General features: G+C 43.3%; 1 protein-coding gene across 6 annotated transcripts in view; it reads right to left on the minus strand.

Moving 5' to 3' along the window:
• ATF2 (activating transcription factor 2) overlaps positions 1 to 22,158 on the minus strand; it is a 61,504-nt gene that overhangs the window by 14,997 nt on the left and 24,349 nt on the right. For all 6 annotated transcript variants that reach the window (XM_053271377.1, XM_053271360.1, XM_053271386.1 and 3 more), the window contains 2 exons: positions 4,097 to 4,246; positions 1,961 to 2,167 (listed from right to left, as the gene is read on the minus strand). In XM_053271377.1, coding sequence (XP_053127352.1) covers positions 1,961 to 2,167; positions 4,097 to 4,246 — 357 coding nt within the window. The remainder of the gene's footprint in view (positions 1 to 1,960; positions 2,168 to 4,096; positions 4,247 to 22,158) is intronic.

Here is a 22,158-nt window from a genome sequence, read left to right on the forward strand (position 1 = left end):
AGAGAGGGTTCTGTGGGGAGTGCTTCTGCTATTATTCTATTTGATTATACTTCCTCTATCTCCCTGCTGGTTATTCTGTCTGTAGGAGAAAAAGAGAAGGCCCAGAAGCAAAGGGAGAGGGACATAAAGGTCAGTGGCTCTGCAATAGAGCTGGGGAAATCCTGCTGTTCTGCTGAAGGCAACATGAGAACTGGGAAGAGATCTTCCCCCCAGTACAGACAGAACTGCTTGATTAGCTCTCCCTCCAGAAGCCAAGGGGAGGTGATACCCAAGACAAGATGTCCTCCTCCACCAAAAGAAGAAAGGTGTCTAATTAAGTTGATATGTCAGTCATTGTAAGAACTCTTGCACCAATCATCAAGGGGAAAACAGGCCTCCAAAATGGTGCTCAAAACATTTTGAACTGGAACAGGATTGTTTTGTTCTGAGCTCAAAACTGGCCCTTTATTTAAAGGGTGAAGGGTATTTTGTTTTGAGCTTGAGACACTCGAAACAGCCAGTTTCTAGGTGAAAGGTTTTGCACATCCTTACTATGAAACTGTGATCCAGTTCTAAACTGAAAGTGGCTCTCATTTGCGGGGATTCCACCATTCACACGCCACTGTCCTCTCTAAGGTGTGCTCACAAGTTTTTTTGATGTCCATTCAGTTAATTTTAGATCCCGCTCAGATTGAATTAGGAAGGCCCCATTCTGAATGAAGGTGTGCACACACTGCCTTAATACTGCCGCCCAGAACAAAACTTATTCCACACAGAGAAAAAAAAAACTAGAAGGATCACTGATAGACGTGAATATGGAAACTGTGTCCTATGGCACACAAAAAAGGGCTTTAAAAAGAAGGTGAGCCACGAAATGGCTCTGCATTGTAAGAATGGAGGCCAGAAATGACATCTGGAGTCATTTCCAGGTAATTTCCGGCCACTCAAAACTTTGAATTTCGCTTATTTTTTTAATACCAAAGAAACCAGGTCTATAAGACCTGCCTGCAGATACACGAAACCACATTTGTTGAAACTGCAGATGAGGGCCACCTGTATATAATCTCTCTCTCTCTCTCTCTCTCTCTCTCTCACACACACACACACACACACACACACACACACACACACACACACGTTATATTAGAACACAACAGACACGGATGGCTCAGAATGCCTTATTAGCAACAAAAATTGTTTATATTGTGGAACAAAATTAATTAAGTTGGCTGTTTTAGTCTGAGTGTTTTAATGCTTGCCGCGAGAGAGGGGCTGGCTAGAACTATTCAGTTCTGCCTTGGGAGATGTTCAGCAGCCCATGATTCTGAATCGGTGTGGCTATTAAACCTTCCATATCTCACTGTGGTTCTGCCTTCAAATGTATTGAGAGTCTTCCAGGAATCAGGATCTTCTTGGATAAGTAGGCCTTGCCACCCATACATACAGGACTTCTGAATTGCCATGATGCCATTTTAGAGTTCAAAAGGAAGACCCTTCTCCAACACCTCAAACTGCATTTGTTAATCTATCTTGTAGCTCTTTCCTGCCACACAGCACCTCAGCAGGCACGGCACCAAGTTCTGAGGATCCTGGGGCAAAGCCCTGCCCTGGGCTCCCCACCACTGCCCAATGTTGCCTGGTTGCCCAGGAGACAATAGTGGGAATGGATGGATGCTCTGACTTCAGCATGTTACTCTAGCAGCAGTGTTGAATGAGGAGCATCAGCTGCTGCCCACTGCCACCCAGTAAGCCTCCCTATTGGGACCTGGCTTTCTGGGTGATGGTGGGACAGCATGAATGCTAGTGGCAGCACCATTATAAATTTTCTGTATCCTGACCCCCTGGCATCAGAGGGTTTGTTGGATGGCGAATGTGATGTCTGAACTGGGTTCTGTGTCTCCAGACCTCTTACACAGAAAGTCAGGTTGTTGGGGTTTTTTGCTTTTTAAGCTACAAGAAAGGAAAAAGAGAGATAAAATACCTGCAGTTGACCATTTAATGAGCTCAGATCTTCTGCCTTCTTCTCCAAAGACTGTACCCAAACTTTTCTTTTTTGCCTACATCTTGAAGCAGCTGCCCTGTTCCGCTCTAGGAACTTCCGCCTTTTCTCATCTGGGTCTTCATTTGCTGCTCTCCTTCGGCGCCCTCCTGTATTTGGAGTTTGTGGTGCAGGCTGGGCTGGAGAAGCCTGTATGAACCAAGGAATATCACAATCCACTGCAACAAAGCTTTAAATTCAAGCTTATAGATTAGACTTAAGCAAAGGATCTAGAAATCCACATGGCTGCAATTCACTATGTGGCATCATTTGCTACAGAATGCAACTGAGCATAGAGATACTTGAGCTTTCATTTTTAAATAAAAGTTAGGAACCAAGAAATTATTTGCACTGGTGATATGGCGGTTTTAGTGGATACATGGAGCACAGGCTGGCAATATGATGTCATTGCTCAAAGGTCCAATGTCATTTTATTTTATTAGAAGTAGTATGGGTTTCAGAGGAGAATGATGCAAATTGCAAGAGATGAATAGATCTAACACATGAACAATTTATGCAAATCAATCCAAATAAAAAAGTAATGAAGGAATAAAACAAGCTAAATAGGTTTTTAAAAACCTTCTAAACAAGGTTGATCAATCAAGGAAGCTATACATATAGGGTATGGATTTGGACTACATGGCCATCTTCCAACTTCAACAGCATCACAATGTTTGTCCAAGCATGTTTTAGTGTATAAATCTTGGAATAGTTCTTTTAACATAGTGAAGCATCTAGACCTTTAGTGGAGTGTGGATGCCACCCCTAACACATTTAACCAAAATTATTTTCCTAGATATGGTGTGCACTGATTAACATCCAAATTAACATTGCACAGGTTGAATGATATTTTGTGTAGACAGGGGAGGAGTGATTTTTGCCAACCCTCCCTCCCTTCTGCAGCCCTATGTGCCTCCCAAAAAATGTGTCTGAGGGTTCCATAGACCTCAGGGACATATTTTTGGGAGGTGCGTGGGCAAAAGTCTCCCCTCTCCCATTGCACATGCAACATTAGTCTTGATGCCAGCCACAGATTTCATAACAATGGAGTAATAATTTTATTTGTACTTTCTTGAAACCTGTACTACTTGAAAAAGAAAAAATTCTTACATCAGAGGACCTATCTACAATGCAGCTATGAGTTTTGGTAACACTCAGTTTAAATGATCCCTTGATTACTGGAAACCATACCAACGTGCCCTAGAGTGTCCAAGCGTTTGCTAGCCTTTGCTATGTTTTCTCTAGCCAGCATAAACAAAAAGGCCAGAAATGCAATTGTTCAGAGATTTTTCAAGGAGTACCACACATTCTTGTCCCAAGTACTTTAATATATGTCTAGACATATTCGGTCAGGAGTAGGAGAACAAGTCAAACCAATGCCCATCAATAACACACAGGAGACTGACTAACTAAGCAAGGGCCAAAGAAATTATTCCTTAATTTTGCTGGTCTTTTTGTGTCCCTGAAATCTCTGCTCACAGAAACTAAAGTCCTCCTGAAATACGTGACCCTAATGAGCTGCTTCCTTTGTAAGTCGCCTCGAATTTCATAATGCAAGAAAGGCAGGTTGTAAGTATACTAGATCAATCAATAGAGCAAATCTGCATATGCCCTGGCTCAGAATATAGATAAATGATAAATTGCTCTTTGTGCCTTAGTAATTCATGGAGATTACTTGAACAATTTTTAAATACTTATGGAGAAAATTGACAACATCCCGAGAACTCCCCCCTCTGATACGAATTCACCACAGTGAACACTCTGCGCAATGCTAAAATTCATGTCCGTATGCTGTAATCATGAACAAAATGCAGAATTATGGAGCCAGAAGTAGCAACTTCATAGTTTAACTTTAAGGCAACATTTTCAGAGTTCTGTCACATGAAAACATGAGAATTCTATTTATTGCAAAGACAGTTCTATCGCTATGAATTGTTACAGATGATCTGTATCCTCAAGGGTATAATCTGGTCAAATTATTTCCTAAATTACCTTCAGAGCTTCATCTAAAAACCGATATGCAAGAACCACATGATTTTTCTATGAAAATAAAACAGAGGCAAAAGAATGAGTTCATACCGGTGTTTCAGTAGTAGATGTAGCAGGCTGTTGTAGTGATTGCGGTCGTGCTTCCTCTGACTGAGTTCTAACCAATCCACTAGTTTGTCCCTTGGCCGTATCACCATTTGTTACCTGAGTGTGCTGCTGAGTCAAAGCAGCTTTTAATCTCTAAAAAGACAAAAGATGCACATTTCTCTACAATGAACCATATTCTACAACCCCAAATTTAGTTACTTGGCAATACATTATGTTACACTCTTATAAGCTGCATTCAACATGTGCCCACACTTGACAAGGTCAAGTAGTATTCAAACCATATGAGAGAGTATAAAAGACAAGCCTTTAATTCCCAATACATCGGCTATAACTAGTTATGCTGTGCTAAATGGACTAGTAACCTAATCATAAAACATGATTTTCTAACCAGAAAATTCTTTGAACTACTGCATTTAATGGCCACAACCAATACAACACAAAATACAAAGATGAGGCCTTGAGAAACAAAAAAGAGTGGCCCAATACAACAAAGACACAGGTCAACGAACAATGAAAGTTTATGTGACACCAGCACAAAAATATAGGGGGGAAATCAAACAAAAACCACAAAACTAAAGATGCCCGGCTTTTTTCAAATTACTAGTCATATGTTAACACGTAACAAGCTTATGGGAGCTGTCATATAATTAAACTGATATACATTTAAGACAAAAGCTATTTCATAAGAGTAGGGTTTGTCCATGATAGTCACATTGCTTTTGTGGGGGGGGGGGGACGGGACAACATGGCTGTGAGAGACAATTGTTTGAGTTCTCCACACAGTTTAGCCTTTGCCTCTACCCCAAAGTATATGTACCACTTTGAACCCTTTCTCACAAGCAGTGAGAAGGGCTTGAGGATGGGCTGCGGGGAAGGCGGGTTAAACCTCCCCTCCCCACAGATGAGGGTAGTTGCTGGGCATGCTCCCTGTGTGCCCAGCCAATTCCCTGCTGGCCCCTGGAGTGCCCATAATGCATCACGTGTGTGTGTGGGGGGGTGCATCAGGGGGATCCCCCCTTCCCTCCCTGCAGTCTGTCAGCTACAGCTGACACACGATTGGAAAAACGAGGTTAGGAGAGCACCTGTTCTCCTAACCTTGTTTTAAAGGGAGAAGTGGTAAGCGGGTTTGCCACTGTGGTGCCGCTGGGATTGGCCCAATCCTGGCAGTTCACACGGGTGTGCAAAACCGGGCTGGGCTTCCTTAGCCCAGTTTTGCAGGCGTATATGAATAGCCTCTTTGTCTTTTAGTCTCCTTTTAATAAGCACCAGTTCATGCTACTTCTTCCTGTGGTATATGTCCAAAAGTAACTTATTTCATGTCAGACTGACTGTTGGCCAAAGAACTGTATTACAAAAAGATGCAATAAGTAATTCAACCAAAACTGCAACAAAAGTGTCTTTTCATGGTTAATATGAGGACCTCTTGATAGTAAAAATGTACAAATGCCCCTCAGAGCGATTTGAGTTATACACCCCTATCCTAAAACATACCAAGTGATCTGTGCTTTTGGCCATATAAAAGTAAGAGAAACAGTGAAAAGGACCAAGGATAACAATACTACAGTCGGTAGATACAGGAGGAGAGCTGGTTTTGTGGTAGCAAGCATGAACTGTCCCCTTTGCTAAGCAGGATCTGCCTTGGTTTGCATTTGAATAGGATACTATATGTCTGAGCTCTCTAAAGTATTTCCTTAAGGGGATGGGGTCGCTCTGGGAAGAGCACCTGCATTCTTGCATGCAGAAGATTTAAAGTTTCCTCCCTGGCATCTTGTAGATTGGGCTAAGAGAGACTCCTAGCTGCAATCTTGGAGATGCCGCGGCTAGTCTGTGTAGACAATACTGAGCTAGATGGACACGTTGTCCAACTCTGTATAAGGCAAGCTTCCTATGTTCCTGGAGAATTCCTTTCTGTATTTCCAAGTATGTAGCATATGGTGTACTGAACAATCTTTGGACTGCATCAGTCTCCTGATGTCACTTTCCTCTGGCCTCTTCCGTTCTCCTTCCCTTGTCACAGACGATTCTCAATAACGGGTGCCTACCAGTGGGAAGTGGCAGCCTGTGAATTTGTTTTTGGCTTGGTCAGAGCTGCCCCTTGAGAAATTTTACTTTGGGAGAGGGCTAGCTGGGTCTTGAATTTGCTGCTTCTCACTTGCATGGTAGACACCCCTCCCTTTGGAAAATGAGAGATAAGCTCACCCAGACAGATTCTCTCACACTTCTTTTGGTCCAGGCAGCAGAGGTTCTTCAGTCATCTCCCAACCTTCAGTTCTGAGGCTGGAAGATGAAATCATGTGTAGGTACACATCTCTGGTTCCTAAGCAACTTGACTGGTATATACTGATTACACACCAGTTTAGACTGATTAAGCCTTCAACAAAAAGGTAAGCATTTAATAGGAAACATGTCCTGTCCGTTGCACACACCAGTCAAATGCTGTTCATGCTGGTTCCCCAGGGAGGCACTAAGCAACGCTCGTGTTTATGACTCTGCTGCTGGTGGCTAGAGACCCACCATACTTTCTCCTCTCTGCCACTGTGATTGCCAGGCCAGTGAGAACCCAAGCATCATAATATAGACTGGAAGCTTCAAGGTAATGAAAGAATGTGGAAGGAATGAGCCACTGAAGAAAGGAAAGCAATGAAGAAGTAGAAAAGCCGAGCCATGGAGGAAGGAAAGTGGCGGCACCTCTGGGAGATTGCAGAAACTATGTCCTTTCCAGGGCATTATAATATCAGATGCCCATCTAACAAGTATGGAAGGCAACTACTAAGCAAGCTTGTATGTTTTGCAGTATTATACAAATAGTTTAGCAAAATGTGCCAGTAATAGACTTCTAATTGCCACCATAAATTTATAACATTTACTTGTAGTCTACTTTTCCTCCAAAGAGTTCTGGACAACAAACATGTCCTCGCACATCCCCTATGAAGTAAGTTGGGCAAGTCACTATCTTTTAACTTAAGGTTATCCATACGCTTCATGACTGAGCACTCTCTCCCCTATGCCACGTTGGTGGAATTGCAATATCTATTTGAGTATAATTAGCAACCATAAGATACAGTGATATAAATTCAGTTTTGCAATATCGCTGAAACACCACATCCAACAGCAACGGACATGCATACCCTTGAAACAAATCCCTATCATATCTATAAGAATGAGTAAGAATGGATCACTCCATCATGGAGTTCATAGAAACAAGAGAATATGTTCTAGAAACAATTTATGAAGAAGTCAGATCCATATTTCATATCTGCCACAAAACCTCATCAGAGTAATAACCCTCCTTCTCCTGGGTGTTATCCCACCATCTGCTGCTCTATTACTTATCTTTATTTTGCAACTAATTAACAGCATAATCTTCTAAATTCAGCAAGTTAATTATCATTATTGTGGTCTTTGCAGCATCATCAGTCCTCATGAAGTCTTGTCTCTCCCCTCCCCCCAGAGAATGTATGAAATGAAGTAGGTTGGGAGAGGGTCTGTTTCTTCAGAGCAGGCTCATTAGGTGTTTGCTGATTAGCTCGGCATGCAGAGAGGCATGTCAGGAGAATTCTGCTGAACACAAGGTCCCATGCCGGGCTCAACAAAGTTAATGGGAGTTTCTGAACATTTGCCAAGCTGCCCTCTGTCAACCCTCAGTAGCAACCCCCTGCTGAAAACCTACTGGTTACCCACTATGCTTCAGGTATTTCTCAGTTTGTCATAAAAATCTGTATATGGAGAATTTCAGCATGTACTACTTAAAGATGCATATTTTTAAAAGGCAAGACAGTCCTAATTCAGATGTTATTTTTTAATTTTGTTATATCTTCAAATAGTATATTAACACTTTACATGCTGCAAATGGACATTTCAGATGCTTTCCCAAACCAATTAAAGAGAGTTTTAAAGAGAATCCATCATTATAACAACACTTCTCTCATTTTAGGACACCCATCTCTATCATTTGGACATCTTAAAATTACATTCCAGAAATTCTTTTAAGATGCTTGTTGGTAGCTGGGACATATCAGTGTTATAGGCACTGAGCATATTGAAATTTGTGTGGCTTATCTAACTTGTAAAGCTAGTTTTTAAGTAGACTTCTAGTGTTATTATTTCTGCAGTAGAAAAACCTAATTCACCACATCTTAACTTTTCTGTGTAGCAAGCACTCAAGCAAGTGGCACAGACATTTAGCTGCATCACTGAAGATCACCTAATTATTTCTAATTCAGGTTTCTATTGATTATAATTTCCCTGCTAACTGGGCAAAAAGGCACATTTTAAAAGTGGCAATTTTCTTTATTTAGCAGGAGGGAGCAACTGACCCTATCTACCCCCAGCACAGTACCCCTCCAGTGACAGCTGCTGTTGACCATCTTAGGTTTCTTTTTAGATTGTGAACCCTTAGGGGAAAGGGCGCCATCTTCTTTAATTATATTTCTCTATGCTTTGGAAACTTTTGTTAAAAAGCAGTATACAAATATTTGTAGACATGTATGGAAGATTTTAAAAATGGTGTTGTTCCATAATAAATCTGGTAACCAGGATACTATCTGGCTTTCATCCTGAAAGTGTCTCTTATGCCTGGCAGTCAAACCAGAGGCCAAGAGAGTACAGAAGAACCTTGTTATGCACAGATTCTATATCCACGGTTTCACTTATTCGCGCAAGTCTACCTTCAGTCTCCTCAGATACTAAAGGGTTAAAACTCATTAACCCTTTCCTAGAGGGCTGGAAGTGACTGCTGAGGTCACTTCTACCCTCCATTTTGTCACCAAGAACCATTTTGTGGCTCGTTTCTTTGAAAAATAAATTTCTGGGATATTTCATGGTTTGCGGGGGCATTTGGCAGTCTGGGGGGCATTGCTGGGCACAAGGAGACCCCATGGACCCCAGAGTGCCTTTTTGCAAATTTTTGCCTCTTTTCTTAAAGAAGCATTTGCAAGTGGGGTGTTTTTTGGTTGGGGAGTCCCAGTGGAGCACACTACAGTAGGTTTGCCCCCCCTCTCTCCCCCACCCCATTTTTAGAGCATTTTTACAACTTTTGTGCACATTCTGGAACCTAACACCCTTTCCCCATAGGAATTATGCCTCATTACTTGCACTTTCATTATTTGCGGTGGTAGATGAGAAACGGAACCCCCCCCCCCCCGAGTAAAGGTTCTCCTGTATCTGATTTAGCTCTAAAAGAGATGTGCAACAGAAATGGCAATCCTATTAGAGTTTTGTTAACTCAGAATGGACATGTTAGTACCATTTGATACACAGCATGCAGAATTTGTGTGTATAACTTAAGCATCAGGTTAAATCTGATTTAAAAGAGAGAAATTGTAGTGATGTGTTATGAAGCTTTATATGTGCAAATGGTAGATTTTATGATAGAGATGAAAAACAAGCACATCTTGAAAAGGCATAGAAGATAAAATAGCTTAATCTAAATTTTAACAATCTCCTTAGCTGATAAAATTTAGTGAATAATTGCATTTTAACTTTCAATGAAATTTTGAATAATTTTAAGTGGTAGATATCAAAACCTTATTTCTGAGATGCAAAGCCAATCACAGAGAAAGGAAGAACTGCAGAGGCTGGGGATAATCCAAGAAAATGGAGCTGTATTTGCCCTGGAAAATGTGGCAAGGGAGCATGAGTACTATTTTGACTCCTGTTTGACTCCCCCCGCCATAGGTTCAATAAAAATATAGTACTATATCTTTTTAAAAAACATAAAATTTCAAATTTAGGGATAGTCATTGACGTTTTAGAGCTATCAGCTTGTTAAAATTTGTTATTACAGTGTGTCAATTAAGATCACACACACACTTTTTCTCTTGACTAAGATTGTTAGGAGAGGCTTAAACACATAAAAAGATCAATTATAGCCATTATTTGAGCAATGAAGATCCTTTCCTAGAGATCTCAAATTTAAAATGCATTTAAAAATCTAGATTTTTAACCAAATTACTACTAATTTACTGGATAATCTGCTGCTTTCAGTTCCAACCAATACTTTTAATGAATATACAAGTATATGCATAAGTAGTTAATGCCTATCTTAGGATGAAGATTTGTTGAAAGAGCTGCTGTTTTAAACTTATAGAAAATATCAACATGCATTCATCTCACCTTTAGATACAGGTAGATAATCTGTTTATATGCCAAGTCTGCATTGATGATTGCATTCATCTAAATAATGATGACCTTCTGCCCATTATATACATTTCATTTGCAAGCAGATCCGGGAGTTTTTGTTTCCATTTTAAATCTCCTTTGTGCTCTTTAGCGGTATTCAAAGGGTCACCATCCTACAATTGCACAGTTTACATGACAGACTGTGCTGAAAGTTATTAGAGATTGTATTATATTCCTCTGCCATGCCTATATTTGTCAAAGTTTTCATAAATACCACTGCCTTGATTTAGAAAAACAGGTTGCTTACTTTATTGATCTGGTAGTGATCCATTGTAATCCATAAGAATTGGTACTGCACCTGTGCAGGGACCTCACGGCTGAGTGCTCTAGCTCCTCTTGGCATCCAGACTCCGCCCCCACATGCTCATCATGGAAGTATAGCAGGCGGGCTGGATGTGCTTCGCCAGTTCCTGGACCACCGCCGTGAGATAATCTTCTTCATCATGATGAGCAGAAGAAAACAGGTGAGTTCCAAGATTAAAAAAAAAAGAAAAAGAAAAAGAAAGGTTTGGAGGCTACTGCAGAGGGAATGGTCGGGAGGGTCTTATGGATTACAACAGATCACTACCAGATCAATAGTTACAGGTAAGCAACCTGTTTATCTGGATCGTGATGCGTTGTGACCCATGAGAATTGGTGTTTAGCTGGCTGTCCGAGGTGGAGGGTTCAGTAGCTATTGCAACACCCTTTTCAACACACTTCTCCTGAAGGTAGCCTCCGCTGCAGAGTGAAGGTCAATAGCATAATGCTTCACAAAAAGCAGCTCTATAGACCAGGTGGCCACCTTGCAAATGTCATTAAAGTAAATTCCAGAGGTGGGCCGCTGAAGCCGCATAATCGCTAGTGGAATGAACCTGGATGTATTTAAGGGGCTCCACCTTCTGAAGTTTATAGGCTAACAATATCAGTTCCACTACCAATGAGAGAGGCGTTGCCTAGAAAAAGTGTCCCTTCGATTTCCCTTTGTAGGAAACAAGCGTTTTGAAAGCCTGAATGGTTTAGTACTGTCCAAATAGTATAAAAGAGACCTTCTAATATCGAGCGTGTGCATAGCCCTTTCTAGAGGCGTAGAAGGAGCCCTGAAAAAGGTGGGTAGAACAATGTCCTGGTTTAAATGAAAGTCTGAGAAAACTTTCGGGAGAAAGTCATCTGAGGAAGTCCATCTTTAGTTGCCACCCACATGTCTGGTGGTGACTCAGAGGCGGGTCTGCTCTGTGGAATGCACTCCCGGCAGAAATCCACAATCTGAGTTCATTACTGGCCTTCAGGAGAGCCCTTAAGACCTATCTGTTTGGCCTGGCCTTCCAGGGTTTTTAAACCATAAAGGTTTGGCCTGGTTTTCTAGGGTTTTAAAAACTGTTTTAATAATGGTTTTATGTTGTTTTTACAGTTTTTTATTTTAACAGTTAATTGATTTTAGTGTTTTAATGTAAACTACCATAAGCCATTTTTGGAAGGGCAGTATAGAAATCAAATAAATAAATAAATAGACCACCTTATCTGTGTAAAATTTTGTGAAAGAAACATCTATTCTGAGTGCAGTTAGTTCACTCACTCTGCATGCTGTGGTGATGGCCACTAGAAAAGCAGTCTTTAGAGTCATCATTTTTAGTGATGCTGAGCCCAAAGGGCTCTAGAGTCAAGGCCAAAAGGACAAGAGATATGCTCCATTAGGAGATAGGCCATCTAACAGGTGGATTATAGTTATTCATGCCTTTTAATAAGTTCTTGAAGCTTGGGTGTGTGAAGAGACTCCTTCCATGCCAGCCTGGATGCCTTGAGAATAAGGTAGCCAGATGTACCTTGATAGAGACATTCACCAGGCCAGAAGACTTCAGAGAAGTCAAGTAGAGCAGGACTTGTTGGATGGTAGAATTTTTAGGCTTAAACCCCTTGTTAGTGGCATAAATTCTGAACTGTCTCCACTTGATTGGTTGTTGGACTTAGTGGAAGGTTTGCATTTTAGCAAGATCTTATTCAGCAGCCAATTGTCTAGGCCATTGGGTACAGAGTGGGCACGTTCGGGTAGAGCACTAGACTGTGGTCCCGAGACAAGAGATTTGGTAGTTGAGATAGCTGTTGGTACCTGTGGTGTGACAGTTTGAGTACCGATGGAAACCAAATTTGACAGGGCCACCAAGGTATTATCAGGATGCCCGACACAGGTTTCATCAACAGTCTCGTCACTACTCTGCCAATTAACGGCTGTGGAAGAAACATATACAGCACTCCATGTTGATGTTGTTGAAGGAAAGACAGGCTGAGGTTGGCTGCAAGCACACTGTCCATCCCTTTTACATGGATGGCAATGAGATATATTTGTTGATTGATACACTAGTGGCATAGCTGGAGGCTAAGGGCACATAGTGACCTCGAGACTATACTGCCCTGTTGATTTATGTAGGTGATGGCCTTAGTGTTGTCGAGTTGTAGTTGGACCACTTGGCCTTTCAACAAGGGTAGGAAGGCCTTCATTCCCAAGAATACAGCTAGGAGTTCTAGGAAATTGATGTGTAATTTCCTTTGCTGTGAGGTCCAAGGATCTTGTACCATGTGGGTGTTGCTCCCCATCCAGTCAGGGAGGCATCCACTGTGACCCATATTTTTGGCACAGGTAATTGGAAGGGTACCCCCTGTAATGTTGATTCATCCACCAGGTCAGTGAATGTAGGATCTGAAAAGGCACCATGAGTAGACGGTTCTGACTGTCTAAATTGGGCTCAAAGACTGATAGAAACCACAACTGTAGTTTCTGCATCTTCAGTCTTGTGAATGCAACTGACTCTACATATGAGGTGAAGGCCCGAGAGCATAGCGAACAGGGATAGCAAACAGGACGTAAGAGTTTTGCAGGAATTTAGTGGGAAGTTTGCGGGGGAGCCTGGAACAAGCCCCTGCGATCACAAGGAGCCTAGTGGAGAAGAGAACGTAAGAACATATCCCTCCCTCGTTTCCCTCATATTCTTGGGAAAGGCTGTTTGGACAGTTAAATAGTTGACCATTACAGCTGAGACCTATCCTAATAAACTATCTAATAAACAGACAATAAACTCCCTAAATACTGTAAACAGCCAACAAAAACAGTATGAAGATAGAAGGTCAGCAGGGGAAGGGGCACTTCCCAGTGTACTGTACAGAGTGCCACATGTATGACTATTTGCCCCATGGGCAGAAGTCATGGGTGCGTGCTCGGTGCAAGGAGCTCCTGGCTCTCAGGGAACAAATCCGTTCCCTTGAGACCAAGGTGGCGGATCTGGAGAAGCTCAGAGAGACAGAGAGGCATGTGGACGAGACCTTCAGGGATGTGATAGAGGCATCCCACTCCAGGGCTGGTAGCTCCTCTGCTGTCAGGGAGAATAAAGGTCTTGGGCAAGGAGGACATCGGTCTGAGGAAGAGGGAAATGCTCCTTTAGACGGGACCCCTTCCGTGGATGATGAGCCCATATCCTCTCGCACAGGGGATACTCCTCTGGGGGGGGGCTCCTTGTAGTTGGTGATTCGATCATTAGAGGGATAGAGAGATGGGTTTGTGACCCACGTGTTGACCGCACAGTGATTTGCCTGCCTGCTGCGAAGGTTGGGGACATTACTCAGCGTCTAGACAGGCTCCTAGGCAGTGCTGGGGAGGAGACAGCTGTCGTGGTGCACGTCGGCACCAACGATGTGGGGAAATGCAGTTGGGAGGTCCTGGAAGCCAAATTTAGGCTGATAAGTAGCATTTTGAAGTCCAGGACCCCCAAGGTAGCATTCTCAGAAATGCTACCTGTTCCATGTGCAAGTACAGTGAGACAGGCAGAGCTGAGGGGTTTCAATGCGTGGATGAGACGTTGGTGCCGGGAGGAGGGGTTTAGATTTGTTAGGCACTGGGACACATTTTGGGGCAAGCAAGGCCTGTACAAAAGGGACGGGCTGCATTTGAACCAAGATGGAACCAGACTGCTGGCGCTTAAAATCAAAAAGGTTGCAGAGCAGCTTTTAAAATGACACCTGGGGAACAGCTGATGGGAGCTGGGCAGTATCCCGTTTGGCAAAAGCCATCCTTTAAAGTGTGAGGCTGCAAAGAATTCAGATCAAACAGAAGGGGACAGAGCAGAACCGCACAAAGAGCAGACGGGAGCCTGTGCCAGCAGGTCAAAGATTCAAAAGAATAGCATACGTCAGGGGAGAGATTCAGCATATAGGTGCTTATATGCCAATGCCAGAAGCCTCTGAGCCAAGATGGGTGAGCTGGAGTGCTTGGTTGCTAACGCAGAAATAGATATAGTGGGCATAACAGAAACATGGTGGAACAGTGAGAACCAGTGGGACACTGTTATCCCTGGGTATAAACTCTATAGAAAGGACAGGAAGGGGCGCCTTGGAGGAGGGGTAGCACTGTATGTTAAAAAAGGGATAGAATCTAACAAGCTAGAAAACCTAGGTGGACTGGAGTCCTCCACAGAAACCCTGTGGGTAACTATACAAGGCCGGAAAGGGAACGTGCTACTGGGGACGTGCTATCGCCCTCTGGATCACAATGCCGACAGTGACTGGGAGTTGCAGGAGGAAATCAGGGAGGCGTCAAGGAGAGGCAGGGCTGTAATTATGGGTGATTTCAATTACCCACACATAGACTGGGTAAATTCACATTCAAGTCAGAGGTCAAATTTTTAGATACGCTAAATGACTGTGCCCTAGAACAGTTGGTTATGGAACCAACCAGAGAGAAGGCGACCTTGAATCTAATTCTGAGTGACACCCAGGACCTGGTGCGTGACGTCAGTGTCATCGACCCTTTAGGGAACAGTGACCACAGTGCCATCAAATTCAGCATACATGCGGGGAGAGAATCACCAAGGAAGTCTAACACAGACATTTTGAATTTCAGAAGAGGAAACTTCTCCAAAATGAGGAGTATGGTGAAAAGAAAGCTGAGGGGGGAAATCAGGAGAGTCACTTCGCTCCAGAGTGCATGGAGTTTACTCAAAACCACAATACTAGAAGCCCAGTTAGATTGTATACACCAAAAGAGGAAAGGTACCACTAAGTCCAGGAGGATGCCAGCATGGCTAACGTGTACCGTCAAGGAAGCCATAAAAGGGAAGAAGACTTCCTTCGGAAATTGGAAGGCCTGTCCAAACGAAGAGAACAGAAAGGAACACAAACTCTGGCAAAAGAAATGCAAGGTGACAATAAGGGAGGCAAAAAGAGAGTTTGAGGAACATTTAGCCAAAAGTATCAAGGGGAATAACAAAAACTTCTTTAAGTACATCAGAAGCAGGAAACCTGCCAGGGAGGCAGTTGGACCATTAGACAATGAGGAAGTGAAAGGGATTATTAAGGAGAATATGGAGGTTGCAGAGAAGCTGAATGAGTTCTTTGCATCTGTCTTCACAGCAGAGGATACTGAGCATATACCTGTTCCTGAACCAGGCTTTTTAGGGATGGAGGCTAGAGAGCTGAGTCAGATAGAAGTGACAAGGGATGATGTTCTAAACTGTCTGGAAAAACTGAAAGCTAACAAATCACCAGGGCCGGATGGCATCCATCCAAGAGTCCTCAAAGAACTCAAATGTGAAATTGCCAACCTCCTTGCTAAAATATTTAACTTATCCCTGAAATCGGGCTCTGTACCAGAGGACTGGAGACTAGCAAATGTAACACCGATTTTCAAGAAGGGATCCAGGGGTGATCTGGGACATTACAGGCTGGTTAGCCTAACATCAGTTCCAGGCAAATTGATGGAAAGTATCCTCAAGGATAAAATTGTAAAGCACATAGAAGAACAGGCCCTGCTGGGAGTGAGCCAGCATGGCTTCCACAAAGGTAAATCTTGCCTCACCAACCTTTTGGACTTCTTTGAGAGTGTCAACGAGTGTGTTGATCAAGGTGATCCAGTTGATATAGTATACCTGGACTTCCAAAAAGCTTTTGACAAAGTTCCTCATCAAAGACTCCTGAGGAAACTTAGCGGTCCTGGTATAAGGGGACAAGTACATGTGTGGATTGCTAACTGGTTGAAATACAGGAAACAGAGGGTAGGTATAAATGGAGAGTTTTCACAATGAAGGGAAGTAAGAAGTGGGGTCCACCAGGGATCTGTACTGGGACCAGTGCTTTTTAATTTATTCATAAATGATCTAGAAGCAGGGGTAAGCAGCGATGTGGCCAGATTTGCAGAGGATACTAAACTCTTCCGGGTAGTGAAATCCAAAACGGATTGTGAGCAGCTCCAAACTAGGGGAGTGGGCGACAAAATGGCAAATGTGGTTCAATGTTAGCAAGTGTAAAGTGATGCACATTGGGACGAAAACCCCCGACTTCAAGTATATGCTGGGATCCAAGCTGTCGGTGACGGACTAGGAGAGGGATCTTGGGGTTGTGGTGGACAGCTCATTGAAAGTGTTGACTCAATGTGCGGCAGCTGTGAAAAAGGCCAATTCCATGCTAGGGATCATTAGAAAGGGGATTGAAAATAAAACGGCTAACATTATAATGCCCTTATGCAAAACTATGGTGCGACCACACTTGGAGTACTGCGTACAATTCTGGTCACCACATCTGAAAAAGGACATTGTTGAACTGGAAAAGGTACAGAAGAGGGCAACCAAGATGATCAGGGGCCTAGAGCACCTTTCTTAAGAGGCAAGACTACAACACCTGGGGCTTTTTAGTTTAGAAAAAAAGACGACTGCGGGAAGACATGATAGAGGTCTATAAAATCATGCATGGTGTGGAGAAAGTGGAGAGAGAGAGAAATTCTTTTCCCTCTCACACAACACTAGAACCGGGGTCACTCCATGAAATTGATTGCCAGGAGGTCTAGGACCAACAAACGGAAGTACTTTTTCACACAACGCATGATCCACTTGTGGAACTCTCTGCCACAGGATGTGGTGACAGCCAACAACCTGGATGGCTTTAAGAGGGGTTTGGATGACTTCATGGAGGAGAGGTCTATCAATGGCTACTAGCTGGAAGGCTGTGGGCCACCTCCAGCCTCAAAGGCAGGATGCCTCTGAGTACCAGTTGCAGGGGAGTAATGGCAGGTGAGAGGGCACGCCCTCAACTCCTGTCTGTGGCTTCCAGCAGCATCTGGTGGGCCACTGTGTGAAACAGGATACTGGACTAGATGGGCCTTGGGCCTGATCCAGCAGGGCTGTTCTTATGTTCTTATGTCAACTTGCAGGACACCATGAGACTCAACAGTTTTTGGATGCGATGGGCCCATTGTTCCGGCTGAGCTTGGAATTCCAGGACCAAGTCCTTGATGGTTTTGTAGCAGTCCCTTAGCAGGTAAGCTTGTTTTGTTTGTGTCCAAAATCGTGCCAATTCATGCTATGGACCTCTGAGGTTCCAGGTGCGATTTCTTCCCATTTATTTGATGCCAGATCCCGTAGGAGAGATAGCACAGATGAAATCTGAGAACCTAACTGTTCTTTTGTTTTGGAATCCAGAAGCCAGTCATCTAGGTATGGGAAGACTGTCACCCCCATAGTCCTTAGATGAGCCAGAACAACAGCCATGCATTTTGTAAAAACACGATGTGCTGTTGATAGTCGGAATGGCAATACTGTATATTGGTACACTAACTCTCTGACTTTGAAGCAAAGGTACTTCTGGTGGCTGACTTGATATCTATATGGAAGTATGTGTCTTTGAGATCCAGCATTGCCAGCCACTGCTTCTGGTAAAGGAGTGGCAGTATATCCTGTAATGCTATGATTCTGAACTTTCTTGTGCACACAAATTTGTTCAGGTGCTGCAGGTCCATAAGCAGTCGGATTCCCCCATCCCTCTTTGGGATTTGGAAGTATCTTAAGTAGAATCTGTCCCTTCTCCATGTCCACTGCACCACGGCAATAGCCCCTTTCTCTAGGAGTTTGACTTCATCCTCCTTGAACTCTATTTCAAACCCCACCGAGATGATCTTGAGGACCCAGAGGCCCGATGTTATGTGGTGCCATGCAGGGGTATGCCATGCCAGATAGATGGAAATGGCATGTGGTGGTGGTGGTGGTATATAGTTGCAACTTGCCAGGAGATGGTGTTGCTGGCACAGTGGACTGACTGATCCCTCAAAGATGCTGCTTTTGCGAGTCAGTGTGCTTCTTTTGGCCCTGGTTGTTCTTGTTCTTTTGTTGGAATGGGTGCTTATTATAAAGTTGGTATTTCCTGAAATCCCTATGGTCATGCTGATGGAATTGTGGTCTTCGCTTCTGGTAGGGCTTGAACCTCGATTATGTGTACATCAAGGTGGACAGGGCAGTGAAGGTCTTTGCTGTATATTAGATTTTTTCATTTTTCCTGATTATCTGGTCTGTCAAAGGGCAGATTCAATCCTTTCCTTCATGTCAGTCTATAGAGAGGCCGACTACAGCCACACATGCCCGCGCAACGAAACAGCTGCTGTCATCGCCCTGGATTCATTCTCTGCCAGGTGTTTGGCTGTGCTGAGCTGGTGTTGTGTTATGGAGGTGGACTTTGCCAACACGTCTGAAAATTTCTGGGCAGATTCCTCAGGGGAGACTCCGTCCATCTCCTGGTGGAGAGTCTCCCAGAGGGAGTGGCTGTATTTTGCCATACAGGCGGAGAGGCATGCTGTGGTGTAGACTTTCCTCCCCATTACGTCTAATTTGTTTTATATTTTTAGCTTAATATTTTAATTGTGTCTTTTTTACAATCTTGTTTTTAAATTTTGCTGTAAACCACCTTGGGATTGTTTTTAATGGAAGCCGGTATATAAATTTAACAATCAATCAATCAATCTTCTCCCTTCCTTATCTACAGGGGTGATATGTAGCCATGTGGACTTGGAGGACGTAGTGCAGTCAATGACAAGGGAGTTTGGAAGGAGATGCTTTAATGGGTATGTATTATTCTCTTTCTTGACCCGATATAATCCCTCTAGGCGCTTGGACGTGGGGGTGGAAGTATTAACAACCTCTCAAGCTGTTTTTGCAGTCTTTGAAATAACAGGGAGTAGAGACAGAGCCACCAGTTGAGTGGCCAGTGGAGATGCCATGAAGTTGTAGACCGGGTCGTCAACGGTTTAGACTGTGTCTTAAGATCAAGGCCCAAGGCGTCCACCATGGCCTCGATCTGGATATGATAAGTTTTTAGTTCTTCAGTGGGTGACACATGTATAGAAGGTGGTACATCTTGTGGAGGATCCTCTGGTTCGATGGTCTCTGGATCAGATTTGAAATCAGAAGAGCCATGGTGGTCCTCCTCCGGAGACGGAGGAGGGCTCTGTGTTTACAGGAGCCTCAGCTTTCTTACGCTTTGAAGTTGTCTTCTGAGTTTGAGTTATAGTCAAAAATTTTGGTACCACTGGTAGATGCAGCATCCGAGTTTCGGTAGTAGTCGATTTCTTGGGGGTTTTGGTGGTTCAGCCAGAGTCACTAACATAGGCTTTTCCTGAGGTATGACAAGAGGTGAGATATTGTAAGAGATACAGCGGTCATAGTAAGAGCTTTTTGTTGCAGCATCAGGGCATCTCCAGCCCCCACGGTGCAGATTGGCAAAAGGCTAGGAGAACTGGTAGCCAAAGCAAAAGCAGTGGATACTCCTCCTTTCTGAGTTTTCCAAAGCTTGCAGTTCTGGTAATCATAAGGAAGGCCAGGCAAAGAGGTGCCCATAGACCTGCCTGACAATGAAGCAATTGGTGCAAGAGAGTGATGAGAGAAACCGCACTGATGTCATTACCAAGTTGGTGGGGCAGCACCTAGTAACTGACTTGCTGAAAGAGCCTTTGTATGTACAAGGGGTTCCACCCCCATGGGGTGGTTAGTGGGACATACACCATGTCCTGATCATCCGTTTGCTCAGCTGGTGTGCCCAATAAGAACCCTTTAAATGTTGTGGTAGAGGGTGTGCTGTTGATGGAGTTGCATCTTTGGATTCAGCTTCAAGATAGAAGATTGGCATTGGAGAAGTTGTCTGGTACCGAGAGGTGACATTCTTCGATGCTGAAAGAATTGGAGTATGCAGCTTCGGGGAGGTAGCCCCAACCATAGCTGCCGGTGTCAAAGGTGAATCAGCCAAGCTGTAACAACTAGAGAGATCGATGCCAGGTGGGGCGGTGCACGAATCACCCAAACAAGCCTTGAGGGCCTGGGCGTCAGAGGTCTCAAAAACAACACACTCTGCATTGAAGACCTAGAAGCCAGAGTGGACTTCAACAACAGGGGAGCCTATTGGATTCCAGATGGGGACAATGTCGACTGAAGGCCCATCTTGATGTCTGCGCTTCTTTGGAGCCAGAGCTGTTCTGTTCTCCAGGTGCGATGTGTGACTCTTCTGATCTCGTCTTGGAGGAGAGCCATGCGGAGGCTTGAATACCCAGGTCAGGATTTTAGACTGTTTCAGTTGTACAAACACCAAAGCTGAGTGCTCCGATGTCGATGCCTTTGATGTCGAAGTGGTTTCAGTTGTCGTCTATGGATTCAGGGTGTTGCCATATATTGCAAAACCCGAGGGCCTGGTTTCATCTAGTTTGTTTTGAAAACAATATCTTGCACGCTGAAGTATTATGTTGCTACCCAAGGCAGATCAGACAGGAATCATGCCTATGCTGGGAAGGCAACTTGGCCCCACACTCTCCACAACATTTAAACAACTTTATCTCTGTTTTTGAAGCCATATTCGTTCCAGATCTTCACCCACAAATCCAAGATTGTGCCAAAATAGTTTACCGTAGGATAGTCAAAACAGTCCATTCGTCAAAAATCATACAGATAATCCGAAGAGTGGTCAAAAAACAGTCCGGGTCAGAGGGGGAAAAATAATATATTTCTGTTTTCTTTACAGGAACTCACAAGGAACCAATTCAACGACAAGCTAGAGCAACCAGAGGTGTGATCGCTATGGCAGTTGAAAAACAGTACAAGAGGTACAGGAGCCCTTTGCCTAAGATTTCAACCCATGGTAGAGCCCACTACTAAAATAATAATGGTCATCAATGAGAATCTCAAGACTGTGAAAGGAGCTAATTAAATAATTAAATAAGGCATTGCATCAAACGTTGTGATGCAAACCTTATCAGGGCATTTCTCTTCAGATGTTGTGTCCTTTTCCTGGTGTATTACTGGGCAACAGAAGTAGTAATAGGGCACAGCCACCCCCAACACCCTCATCACCACAAAAAGGATACAATGTCATGACATTGCTTCCTTTCCTGGTACATTACAGGGCAATTTGAAACTCAGCTGCTGCAGCCATGAGGAAGGCAGCCAATTTCTTCCGAGAAGCCAGGTTTTTATTCAGGAGGTAAGCCACACCCTGCCCCCATTTCAATGCATCAAGCTGATACTGATTATTGGCTTGACATGATCCAGACCATCCCTTGCTTTGTGCGCACAAAGTAAGAAGGGCCTGGATAGTTATCGGAATCAGACCAATAATCCAGACCATGCAAAATCATATTAAAAAACAAAAAGGTACCACTTGATACCATATACACATAACAATGATATATTCTTCATTTATACTGATATATTCATATTGTACTTGGTCACTAAATGTGCAGTAGCTGAACAGCGTATTTCCTTTATCACTACTCAAGATAAGGCACTACTCAAGATAAGGGGTTCCTTTCAAAGCAATCATGAAGTCACCACTTTCTCATATTAGGAATTAACCAACATAAGACTGAATTAGTTAAATTAACTGTAGGTTATAGTGCAAGTGCCAGGTACATTTAGCTTGTGAAGTCATTTGTATTTTTTTATTGCACACATTTCCCTGCTGCATTTTTACTATAATAGATGGGAGAAACAAAAGCAATTAAATAAAGAATGCAGTGAAAGCACTAATTTACGCACTGTAGGAAACTAATGATTGATTCAAGCAATAAAAATTATGATTCTGTAATTGTATAATTA

This window comes from Hemicordylus capensis, chromosome 1 (assembly GCF_027244095.1).
Source record: "Hemicordylus capensis ecotype Gifberg chromosome 1, rHemCap1.1.pri, whole genome shotgun sequence".
In the NCBI taxonomy this organism is placed as follows: Eukaryota; Metazoa; Chordata; class Lepidosauria; order Squamata; family Cordylidae; genus Hemicordylus; species Hemicordylus capensis.